The sequence below is a fragment of the Hydra vulgaris genome, chromosome 11 (assembly GCF_038396675.1).
Source record: "Hydra vulgaris chromosome 11, alternate assembly HydraT2T_AEP".
Taxonomy (NCBI): Eukaryota; Metazoa; Cnidaria; class Hydrozoa; order Anthoathecata; family Hydridae; genus Hydra; species Hydra vulgaris.
In genome coordinates this window covers 21,557,501-21,570,000 of record NC_088930.1, presented here as the reverse complement: position 1 = coordinate 21,570,000, position 12,500 = coordinate 21,557,501, and the positions used below count along the sequence as shown (strand labels likewise).

Sequence of the window (12,500 nt, the reverse complement as noted above, 5' to 3'; positions counted from 1 at the left end):
AAAACAGTTATGTGGTGCCAAGAGCCCTAAGGTAGAATAATTTTAACTGGATGCATCTGCCCAAGATGAGTATTTTTTATTGAAACAGCATCTCTAGCTTTTACTCAACCAAGAGCCTAAAGGCAAGGGAGTTCTAAGTTGGAGTTTATTTCTCCTAGCCTTTGCCTTAAAAAAAACATACATAAAATAACTTACGAGTGAGTAAACACCACGCTAGAAGTTCAGACAGAACAAAAACATACGTAATAAAGTAACTTGCGGGTGAATGAACACCTCCCCAGAGGTTCAGACTGAACACAAACATACTTAAAGTAACTTACAGATGAGTAAACACAGCGCCAGAGGTTTAGGCAGAACACAAACATACAGATAGCAACTTATGCATATAAAGTAAATTACAGATGAACTAACACAGTAACTAAGGCACTTTCAATTATATAAAAAAACACACACAAAAAAAAAGTTAATAAATAAAATATATATATATATATATATATATATATATATATATATATATATATATATATTTTACTATAGGCATGACAGATATTAATATTGACAATAGGAAGAACACTTCTTCCAGTCTTTGCTTTAAAAGAACACTTCTTCCAGTCTTTGCTTTAAAAGAACACTTCTTCCAGTCTTTGCTCGAATACAGGTGGATAATCCGGGCATAATTATGATAACCGAGACATGATTTGATGAGTCATCAATAATAAATTTAGACGGTTATATATGCTACAAAAAAAAATAGATCAATAGGTATTGGTGGAGGGACTGCAATCTATGTAAAAGAATCTTTTATAACCACAGGTGACTGTTACATGAATGCATGCAAAAAAATTGTTGAACAAGTATGGTGTAGTGCCAAGCTATCAACAGAGGACCACATACTTCTGGGGTATTTTTACAGGCCACCAAACAGCACACCTGAATTAAATGCAGAATTAAACCAAATCATAGAAGAAGCCAAAAATCTAGTGGATAACAAAAAGTTCACTGGTATGTTTATAGGTGGAGGTTTCAACTACTCCAACATTGAATGGTCCTACAATCTGTGCGTTAGTGTTAAAGGTAACTGTCATCAGAGCTTTTAGTGCATCAGAGCATTAATGTTAAAGGTAACTGTCATCAGAGCTAACAAAAATTAAATCCACCTGTGCATGTCCGAACCAGCGTTTCAGATTGAGGATGGAAAACAAACAAACATTCTAGATCTTGTAATAACGGATGAGTGGAAGAGTGATAGACATGGAAATAGGACCACCACTAGGATCAAGCAATAAGGGACACAATATCATTCAATGGAGTATCATCACAAACAGTACCATTATAAGAGAAATCTATGACAGCAAATCATACGCCTACAGGAAAGGTGGTTATACAAGAATAAATGCAGCACTGGAGCGTATTCACTGGGATAAGGAGTTTGTAGGAAAATCAACAAATGAGTGTTATAAAATCTTCTTAGAAAAATATAACAGCATGTGTCAGCAATTTATTTTGCCCAAGTAAAGCAAAATAAAAATTACAATATAGGATCCATGTATACCGGCTGAAGTTAGGCAACTAATACGTTATAAAAAACACTATGGAGTCGTCTAAGAGCAACGAGTCATAAAATATCGAATTATTAAATCTATACAAAGTGACAAAAACGAATGTGAAAAAAGCCATAAAAAAAACAGTGAGCGAGCACTAAAAAATAGTTGTTGACAAGATAAAGACAGATCCTTGGATATTCTATTCATATGCGAAAAGACACACAAAGTTAAAACATAAATTACAAATGTTGAGAGACAATACAGGTGCAATAATCTTTAACAAGGAAAAAGTTGTCAGTTGTCTAAATGAAAGTTTTCAATCTGTTTTTGTATCTGAGGGAGATACAGCATTTCCAAAATTCGATAAAGTAATAAATGAAGACATTGAATGGGACTGGAGAAGTGCGTTAAATTCAGAGAATGTAAAAAATAAACTAGAACAATTAGACGAAAACAAAGCGATGGGCATTGATATGGTGAGTCCGTATGTACTTAAGCAATGTGTGTCAACACTCTCAAAACCTCTAGCAATCATATTCAGCCTTACAATTGAGTCGTGCACAATACCAAATAGTTGGAGTGAAGCAAACATAACCCCTTTGTTCAAGAAGGGCAACCCATATGTAGCGTTAAACTACAGACCAGTGTCTTTAACATCAGTTCCATTCAAAATTTTGGAAGGATTTATTCGTGTAGCAATCACTGACCATTTGCAACAACATGATGCTCTATAGCGACACCAGCATGGTTTTGTGAAGAAAAGGGCTTGTGTAACCAACTTACTGGAAACAATGGATTTTTTGACAACATACATGGAGTGCAAGTGTCCAATCGACATGATATACCTTGATTTCAGCAAGGCCTTTGACAAGATAGTGCATAAAAGGCTGTTATTCAAGTGTAAAGCATATGGAATATCCAGTGTTTTATTGAGATGGATCAAGGTTTTTTTAACCAATCGTAGGCAATGCATTGTAATGGGAGAAGTTTCATTATCAATTTTTGAATATACTTAGTGGTGTTCCTCAGGGATCTGTTCATGGGCCTCTTTTGTTTTTGATATTCATCAGCGACATGCCAGAAACACTACAATATATATGCAAACTTTACGTTGATGACAGCAAGCTAATAAAACCAATAAAAATTATTTCGGATACAATCAGTTTACAAAATGATATCAACAAGTTAGTTGAATGGACAATATATGGTTTATGGAATTAAACAAAGACAAGTGCAATGTTATGCAAATTGGGAAAAAGGACCCTGAGGCCATCTATACGATTACAGAAAATGATGTTGAGTACAAACTAGGCAAAACAACAGTAGAACGTGACCTCGGCGTGTTGATCTCATCAGACATCAAATGGCATCATCAAGTTAACGCAGCAGCAGCAAAAGCGCAGAATGTACTTAGAGTCATCAAGCATACCTTCACTCATTTAAATACAGAAATGATTCATACTCTGTACACAGTGCTAGTTAGACTGCACCTTGAGTTTGCAAAGTGACATTGAAACGCTAGAAAAGGTCTAACGCCGTTCAACCAAACTGGTACAGAATCTTAAACATCTGTGTTATGAGGAGCGATTATCCAAAATGATATTGACTATGTTGGAGACTAGGCATTTACATGGTGATCTAATACAAGAGTACAAATTATTGAACAATATAAATCATATTGCATGGCTTAAACCACAACAATTTCCACTGTCATTACGAGCAAACGGACCAGCATCAGCAATAAGAGGTCATAATCTAAGAATTGAAAAAGAAAATGTCAAGCATTCTTCGTCTTGACAAGAATTTTTTAGTAACTGTATTGCAAATAAATGGAATGCATAACCAATTCATGTGAATGCGCAGTCTTTGAACTCTTTTAAAGCAAGACTTGATAGATTTTTATTATAAATTTTTTGAAGTTCTTAAAACTCTAATTTTTTTTTATATATAATTTTGATTTTTAACAAATTGTAAATTATTATAAATAAAATAAAGAGTAGTGTAGGCTGTCATAACGCATATTTAACAATATATGTGTTTTTGCATCTATATTACAGCATCTATATTACTATTACTATAAAGCAAATCCCACAAGGCAGCAAGGCATGAAACAGGTTGCACTGGTTTACATGTTACCATATATAATCTATTCCGTTGAATTTTAAACCTTTTTATATTACACAAAACATTATTAAATATTTTAATTTAAAAAAAGATTTTTAGTTCTAGCAATTGTCTAACAATAAACACATTTATTTAAGTGTGTATTTTTTTGGTGCAAACACCATTAAAATCTCTTTACAATGAATCGATTGTGATTTATGATGGTGGGGATGATAATGGTTGATGATGAAGATTAATGAAATCAGTTATTGGATAAGTTTTTGCTGGTTAAACTATTGAGCGATTCCATGACTGTCTCACAAAAAATGAAAAAATTAAATCAAGCTAATATACATAATACTATATACCAGTAGAAAGCTCTACTTCTCCTCTTTTAGAAAATATATAGCTTGTTATAGTATACTAACATTATAAAAAATAATACGGGCTGAAAAGGAAGCTAAAAATAGGCATTTTTGTGATAATTTAATTCATTTTTAATCGCCAAAGTTCAACTGAACCTATAAAAAACTCAAAAACTGTCTTGCTCATTGCAATTAGGTTTTTAGCTGCACTAATCCTTGCTACTTATGATAAAAACATACTTATTGCCAAATGCATTCAGAAAACCATTTATTTTAATCAAATGTTGTTACCACTATTATCACGCTGTTACAATTAGAGTACCAATAGTTTTATTTCTAAGACAACCAGTAAAACTTAGGATGAAACCACAATTAAGTTTTTATCAACTTCAATGACCCAGATTATTGTGCAGCCTACTTTCTTTGACGTTTTCTACAAAGACTATGAAATATAGGTATGTTTTACGTAGGCAACATTTAAAGGATGAATGCTCAGCTATCCTTGAGGTTCTCTTTTGGGATACAAAAAGCCTCTCTAAGGGATAATTGTAACTCCATTGAACCTTAGATGTAATAAGTGCATCTCCATAAGTACTATGTTGCTTTTTTTTTAATCTTTCAAGGGTTTAACATGCCTCTTACTCATGTTGAACGTCAAAAGAAATATTGTGAAAGGCAGTTAGAAAAATTTGGCAATAAAGTAGTTAAAGAAAAAGAATCAAAAAGGAGAAAAGAAAAGAAGAAAAAAGAAAGAAGACTTGCTAAATTGGAGGCTCAATGAGAAAAAGAAAGGCAACAAAAGTAGCGTTATCAAAATAACGCAACAGAAGGCATACTTGGTACCTTATTGAATAAATGTTATTGCTGACAATTTTCTCTTCTCAAACACCACTATTAAAGACAAAATCTGCCATTGCTCAAAAACATTTGCAAACTGACCAACCTTCATCATTTCAGCTTAGAAAACCTGTCATGTCTGGTTTACCAAGAACTTTAACTCAATCAAAAAATAGTACTTTAGCTTCTTTTGTTTCACAAATATCTTAGACCTTTTTATAAGTTTCTAGAAATTTATAATTTAGCATGACTCTCACAATCACCAGATAATTAAAGGGAGGTTGGGGGGAGGTAATATGTGCTTTAGAAACTCAATGCTTTAGTTCAAAAAGAATAGTTGTAATGATCACAAACTATGCAAAAATTGTCACACAATGACAATAAAGAACTATAATGGATTATGCAGCTTTTAGAACAACATCAAAATTAATGAGTTAATTTCAAGTAAGAAACAGTAGTCAAGTAATAAATTTTTTTTCTTCCAGATAATATGTCAGAATGAAAACATTATATATAAACATTATTTTTACTTTGATTTTTTATTGTTTCTACATAATGATTTGTTTAATATTATAAATATTAGTAAATAAATTCTTTAGAATGGTATATTTGCATCAATATATATTTTTTTTTTTAGAATGAAATATTTTGTTTTAGTGATTTAAAAACTATTAAATTTATGTATAGTATAAGAAAACTTAAGTTGCCTCAGAGGGGACAGAAGAGTAAAGGGTAATATCTATTAGAAAAGGTTCAGTCATCAAGATTCTGACCAATTTTGTATTTTTTGAACAATAATGAATGAAAAGATTGCTGCCCCAGCCCAAACATTCAAAGAGACTTTTTTTATCTTTTAAATCTCTTTTGCTTAACATGCAAAGAACTTAATGATTTTACAAGATTTGTCAGAAATACAAAATTGGAGAAATAATTAATTTACCACTAAATTAGAGGTTTCTTAGATGAAATTCAGTAGAACTTTGTACATTAATCTGATTTAAGTTAAAATGTTATTTTCTTTTTAAAAAACTAAGTTAGCAAATAATTTCCAGATTTTTAGAATTTTATCAAAAATACTAAAATGCCCAAAATGTTTATAGGTATTTACCTATAAACATTTCGGGCAATTTGATTGTGTTAAAGTTCTTGGTAAGTTTTTGGTTCTTGGTAGAATCAAAATATTTTTATAAATATTTTGATTCTATTGGTTATTCAATACCTATGTGATTATTTGTTTGCTAATTTTTTTTTTTTTTTTCTGTGTAATGTAATTTTGCTTTTAAAATATTTGCTAAAAAAGTATTCTATTTATTGTTACATTCATTCATCATTGAAGTAATTTTATTTTAATTTTAGAAAATTTAAAAAGACCTTTGGATGATCATGTTGCACAATTATCAAAAAAAATTAAGATTATTAGAAATGCCAAAAGGTCTGGCTTGATTCGATCTCGAATAAATGGTGCCGATTTGTCACGTGGGGATGTTTTAATATTTCTGGACTCTCATTGTGAAACTACACCTGGATGGGCAGAGCCTCTATTAGCAAGAATAGCTGAAAAAAGGTTTAAATATTTCCAGGATTATAATTGTAAAAAATGAATTTGAAAACACAGTTTTAAAAAACTAACCAATTTTATGTTTAGTTCTAATGTTGTTGTTCCAATAATAGAAGTTATTAATGCAGATACTCTCCAATATGCTGCAGCTGCAAATCCTGACCAAAGAGGTGGCTTCAGTTGGGATTTGTTTTATAAATGGAAGCCTATTCCATTAGATGAACAGCATCTTCGTAAATCTCCTATTGATGTTATTAGGTAACGTTTGGAAGCAGGTTAACACTGTTTTGTGTATATATATATTTTTAATTTATGTTTAATATCAATGGTTCCACACTGGCATGGTTTAGATAGATTTCCATAATGCTATTTTCTTATTTAAATATGACATGAAGTGTTAAAGCAATTTTTTATAACTGGGTATCCTTCCTGGTATTTACCTGTTTTACATAATTCAAAGGAGTATAAAAAACATATTGGAAAATGTTGTATAAAAAATTGGCGTACAAAATTTTAAATTGATTTTTATTTTACTATTTCTTCAACCCATCTGTTATTCAAAATTATTTAATCGATTTATATGTTAGTTTGACCCTTTTCTATAATTATTTCCTTTATTCCTATGTTTATTTCTTAAATGTTTATTTCTTAAATGTTTATTTCTTATATGTTTATTTCTTATATGTTTATTTCTTAAATGTTTGCATTAAGTTGCTTATGATAACCAGTTTAATCCCTTTTTAAATATTTTGAAAAGATCTAAAAGTTATTGTGAACTTAACAACACATTCTTTAAAAACTGTAAAAATGGTCTTCAAATAAAATGAAAAAGCATTTTACGGTATTTATGCACAATATTTGTATTATAACTTAGGAACAGTCACAGAAAAAGGATGAGACTTAATTGAATGACGAGTAACACAAGAATGAATTTTAGTAGATGGTACAAGAGGCGCTAGCTCTTTAGAGCAGTGCCCATTACAGTATTTGTAGAAAAGAGAAAGAGAAGCAACATTATGACGATGTGATAATGGTTGGAGTTTGGCTGCAAGAGCAGGTCCAACTATGTTTACAATGTGTTTTTGCACCTTGTCTAAAAGAGGAAGGGCATCACTAGAAGATCCACCCCAGATATGGCAACAGTATTCCATACAAGGCCAGATTTGAGATTTATAGAGATAGAGAATAGAATCTGAAGTAAGAAAGTGTTGAGCTCAATAAAGAGATGCAACCTTAGCAGATGCTAATTTTGCAACTGATTTGATATATGGTTTTCAAGAGAGATTGGAAGTAAGAGTTAATCCTAGAAGATGAAAAGTGGATGACTCATCGAGTACATTACCGTTCATAAATATAGGAAGATCTAAATTATTGCAATAACGATTGGCTGAAAAAATTGAGTTTTATCTAAGTTAAATTTCACCAACCACTATTCTATTTCAGCCCCATGCTGTAATAGAAGTGAGATCTTTTTCAAGCTCAAATGCCCTCTCCAAGCAATCAGAGAGTGTTGGTTTCTTATCACGACAAAAATAAATGGTAATATCATCAGCAAACAATGCCACCTTATATGTGATAATATCTGGAAGATCGTTAATGTAAATTAAAAAGAGTATAGTGCCAAGGGTAGAACCTTGAGGAACCCCTGAAGTTACAGAATAAGAAGAAGAGTGCTGTCCATCACAGACAACTTTTATACTATGATTGGAAATGAAGGTTTCAATAATCCTACAGGTATTACCAGATGCACCATAAGAAGAAAGCTTATGGAGAAGACCAGCACACCAAACTTTATCAAAAGCTTTTGAAATGTCAAGAGCGATGACCTTAACCTCTCCACCTTTATCTAATGCACGATAAAACCTATCGGTTATTACTGTGAGCAAATCAGCTGTAGAATGAGAAGATCGAAATCTATATTGATGGTCAGAAAGTAAGCTGTTAGAGTCAAGATGAGAAATAAAGTGTTTGTTAATTAAAGATTCAAAAACCTTGCTTATAATAGGAAGAAGACTAATGGGACAGTAGTTAGATGAATCAGATCGCTCTCCAGAATTTTTGAAGAAAACAAGACTCTGATAAGTACTTGTTGAATAGTTTTAAAAGTATAGACGACAGCTCCGGAGAACACTTCTGCAAGATTATAACAGGTATGTTGTTCGGGCCACAAGCTGTAGAAGAGTCTAAGCAAGAAATCACTTTAGATACAGAAGTTGGAGTGATATGAATGTCAAGCAATGGATCAACCTGTTTGACAGCTATATCAGGTAGAATGCAACTAGTGGAATTAAGAGATAATATTGATGAAAAGTTCTTAGCAAACAATTCAGCTTTTACTTTAGGTGAGGTGAAAAAATCTGAACCATACAAGAGAGGTGGGATTACAGATTTGCCCTTATTATTGATACTATTAAAGATTCACCAGAAGTCACGAGAGCCTAATTTTTGTGATGAAATAAGAGATTTCATGACCTGAGAATAGCGGGCTTTGGCATTAGACAAAACTTTTTTACAATGGTTTCATGGAGTAATAAACCGCTGTCTGTTTTCTGGAGAATTGTTTTGCTGATAGATATGGAAGTAACAGTTTCGATTGGCAATTGCAGCAGCACAATGTGAGGAAAACCATGGAGGAGATTGAGACTTGACCTGGAATCGTCGAGATGGAATAAAAGATTCCATGCCAGCCTGAATCCACAAAGTTATGTAAGAAGCATATTTGTCAACAGGAAGACGAAAGATTTCTACCCAAGGGCCGTCATGAAGAAAATTACAGAAAGAATCCCAGTCAGCTGTAAGGTAATTGTAAGAGGTACGATGATAGGGGGATTCAGATGATGAAGAAGAATGAGATAAGTATGTAAATATAGTGTATATAATCTTATGAGCCAAATCTCATTTGGATTTCAATGTTGATGGCTATTATTCTTTGATTTGCAAAGACTCCAATAGTCACATACTAAAGTCATATAGATATAAAGACATATTCACATGCTGGGCCTGAGAATATACTGACATATCAAAACACAAATCTGCTGTGAAATCAGGTTTGAATCTTCTAACTATTTTTTTATGTGTTTTCATTAAGCATCTCTTCATTCAATAATCTTTCTCTTTATTCTTTATTGTTCTTCTTTTTCTCAAGATTGCACTTTTTTAGATGTAATTTTTGATCAAATCAAAATTGCAAATAATCTTGTTATTGATGAGTTTAATGTTCATCTCACTGAATCACTTGGCTCTAGAACCGTTGACCCTGCTGGAACTATAGGTACATAACTTCTTTATTTCTTAATCTCTTGCTCATATTGTTATCTTTGTGACTCGTTTTCCAGACAACCCTGATTACTTACCTTCACTCCTTGGTTTGTGTTTTGACCATAGCTTGTCGTCTGTCAATCATTTTCTTACTCTTGAACAAAACAATATTCTTTTTTTTCTAGCTCCCAACTTAAATAGTGGTTGCTTGCAGCCTTGTTGGGAGTGAATTAAAATTTGTTTAAAAAAAAGTATTTTTTTATATAATGATGAATGGCACCACTCTGAGTCAACAATTTTACATCTTCTCATATTACACAGATCAACAAAGTAAAGGTTTTTTTCAGTTGCCAAGCAAACAATACACTTTTTGTTCAGCATTCTTAATTTGGTTTTAAATATGCTACCCTTTTTCTTTTATCTTGTCAAATTTTAAAGATATTTGGCAAATCATTTAGCATTTGGGATAAAAATCCCTATTATTGTTAAAGAAAAAGTGTGTTTTCATAGAAATTTTTAAAACTGAGAAAAGTTTTGTTTACTGTTATTTTAAAAATCTTAAATGTTTTTTTTTCACTATTTATAAGTTTTTGTCAATAAAGTTTAATTAAAAATATTTGTTTTTTGAAATCTCAATAAAAAAACGCTTTTGAGATTTGCTCCCAACACTCTCAACAGTTTGAATTTAAAAAATCTTTAATACTTGATGTGATAGAAGAAAAATGATTGCACATTTGAATTTGAAATGAGAAATGTCATTTCATTATATTTCAACCAATTTGAAGAAAACTTTGTGGGTCACCATCTCTGATTTTCCTGATTTTTACATATTGTTATGTGCATTATATAGATAGATTAAATTTGAAATTTCAGACTTCCAAGTACAACAGTTCAGAAATTACAGCTTCAGAAATTACAAATTTAAAAATAGTCAAAACAAACTGCTTTAGAGCTGTGTAACTTTTTTCTCACTTTCAACAAGTGTCTCATTTTATCTAGAATTATTTTCTGGATAGTTCTCTTTTTAAAAAAGTGGTTTTTATTAACTTGTATTAAATTAGAGAAAAATTATGACTTCCTCAACTTGGGAAAAAATCCTAAAATTGCTAAAATTTGCCAAAATAAAACTAACTGTAGCATTTTTCTATTCATTCACAATAGGGTTATAACATTTTCACTTTTTTTTCAATTTTGAGATGGCCATTGCCCTACCTGATGAGAAATGGTGCAAATATGTTATAAATAGCACTGTTTTACTTTGCCTTGACGAAAGCCACTCCCAGGATGCAGATTTAAATATTTCTATACAAGCGGTGTACCAAAACCAGTATGTAGTTCACCTGTTGTGAACTTTGTTTGGTCAACTTAATTACTAAATGATTTATAGATGAAACAAATGACTAATTTACTTACTTTCATTCTGTCTTATAAATTTTGTTTACATTAAATTATCTATCACATATTTTTTTGTTTTACTACCTAAAGGTTTGCACTAATTTAAATATATTTTCACGCACACTCCTTAGTATTGAGATATTTATTATTTTTTCTAGAAAGTATCATATAAGAAGAGCAGGGAAATGTTGAAAAAAATTGTTACTTCGAGATAAAACTTGACCGCATACCAAAAGAGTGTAGCAAAAAGGAAAATTTTAGCAACAGTTACTGATCCAATTGACAGCTTAACTAGAATGCCTAAATAAATGATAATTATTGGGAGGTTTCAATTTCTTGCTCAAAATGAAAAATTTAGAAATGAACGATTTAAAATGGTAGCCAAAGAATTAATAAAATTGTGGGAAAAGTTAAATTTTCCATTTATAAAAAGTCAATAGTGAGGAAGATTGAAGCATTAATTAATAAATATGATAAATTTTCAAAGTACCATAATGAATGTGCTCAAGTTAAATTTGCAAAAGTGTTTGATATCACCATAACAGATGGCATCTGGTTGGGCAATGAAGATAAACAATTTTATTAAATGCAGATGATATCACATAGAAATGTTGGTTATGCAACATCAGTACAAGTAAAACTGCATCCATCAAAGTTAGGACCAGAAGTTCCACAAGTAGTCATCTTCCTTTATTAAGCAAAAATATTACAACCAATCTATCAACATCTTCAGAAACTTCTGACAATGATACTAACGACTGTGATTATACTGTTGAGCCTCCTGCTAAAGCAAGAAAAACTAAACCATATTCCTCTACAAAAACTGCACTTCAACTAGTGAAACAGACTAATCTAAGTTCCTCTAAGTCAGTAGAAGTTTGCCAACAACTATCAGACCACAGTATTGACATCCCTACACTAACTCAACCTGCCATTTATAAGACATCTGTCAGAGAATCACAGAAAATGCAGCAGAACTTTGAAGAAACCCTTAAAAATGACAATTGGATTCTTGGTTGTAAAGTTTCTTACCATCAAATTTGCACTTTGATGGTAAGAAACTTAACAACCAAGAAATGCAAGTTGTTGTTTTAAAAAATCAGAACCTTGAAGTTTGCTTAGACTCTTAGTGATGGGAAAGCATTAACAATTTTTAATGGAATTACTGAGGTATTAGACCAATAACAATTATGGGAAAGCATTAAAGCTATAATATGTGATACCACAAGTGTCAATACTGGAGTAAGAAATGGAGTTGTTGTAATGATCCAACAGAAAAAGGCATTCTTATACCTCAGTATATAGGATGTCAACATCATGTGTTGGATTTAGTCTTAAAGCATTCAATGGACCAAATCTTGAAGGAAAAACAACATCTCCTAGTTTAGCATATGATTTTGTGCTAGAAGTCAGTAACAACTATACAAATTTAAAAACTTA

General features: G+C 31.4%; 1 protein-coding gene across 1 annotated transcript in view; it reads left to right on the top strand.

Annotated features, from left to right (window-relative positions):
• The window catches only part of LOC100198037 (polypeptide N-acetylgalactosaminyltransferase 13), a 40,580-nt gene that overhangs the window by 17,958 nt on the left and 10,122 nt on the right, over positions 1–12,500 (top strand). Inside the window, exons 3-4 of the mRNA XM_065810449.1 lie at positions 6,206–6,413; positions 6,495–6,665. Of these exons, the coding sequence (XP_065666521.1) occupies positions 6,206–6,413; positions 6,495–6,665 (379 nt within the window). The remainder of the gene's footprint in view (positions 1–6,205; positions 6,414–6,494; positions 6,666–12,500) is intronic.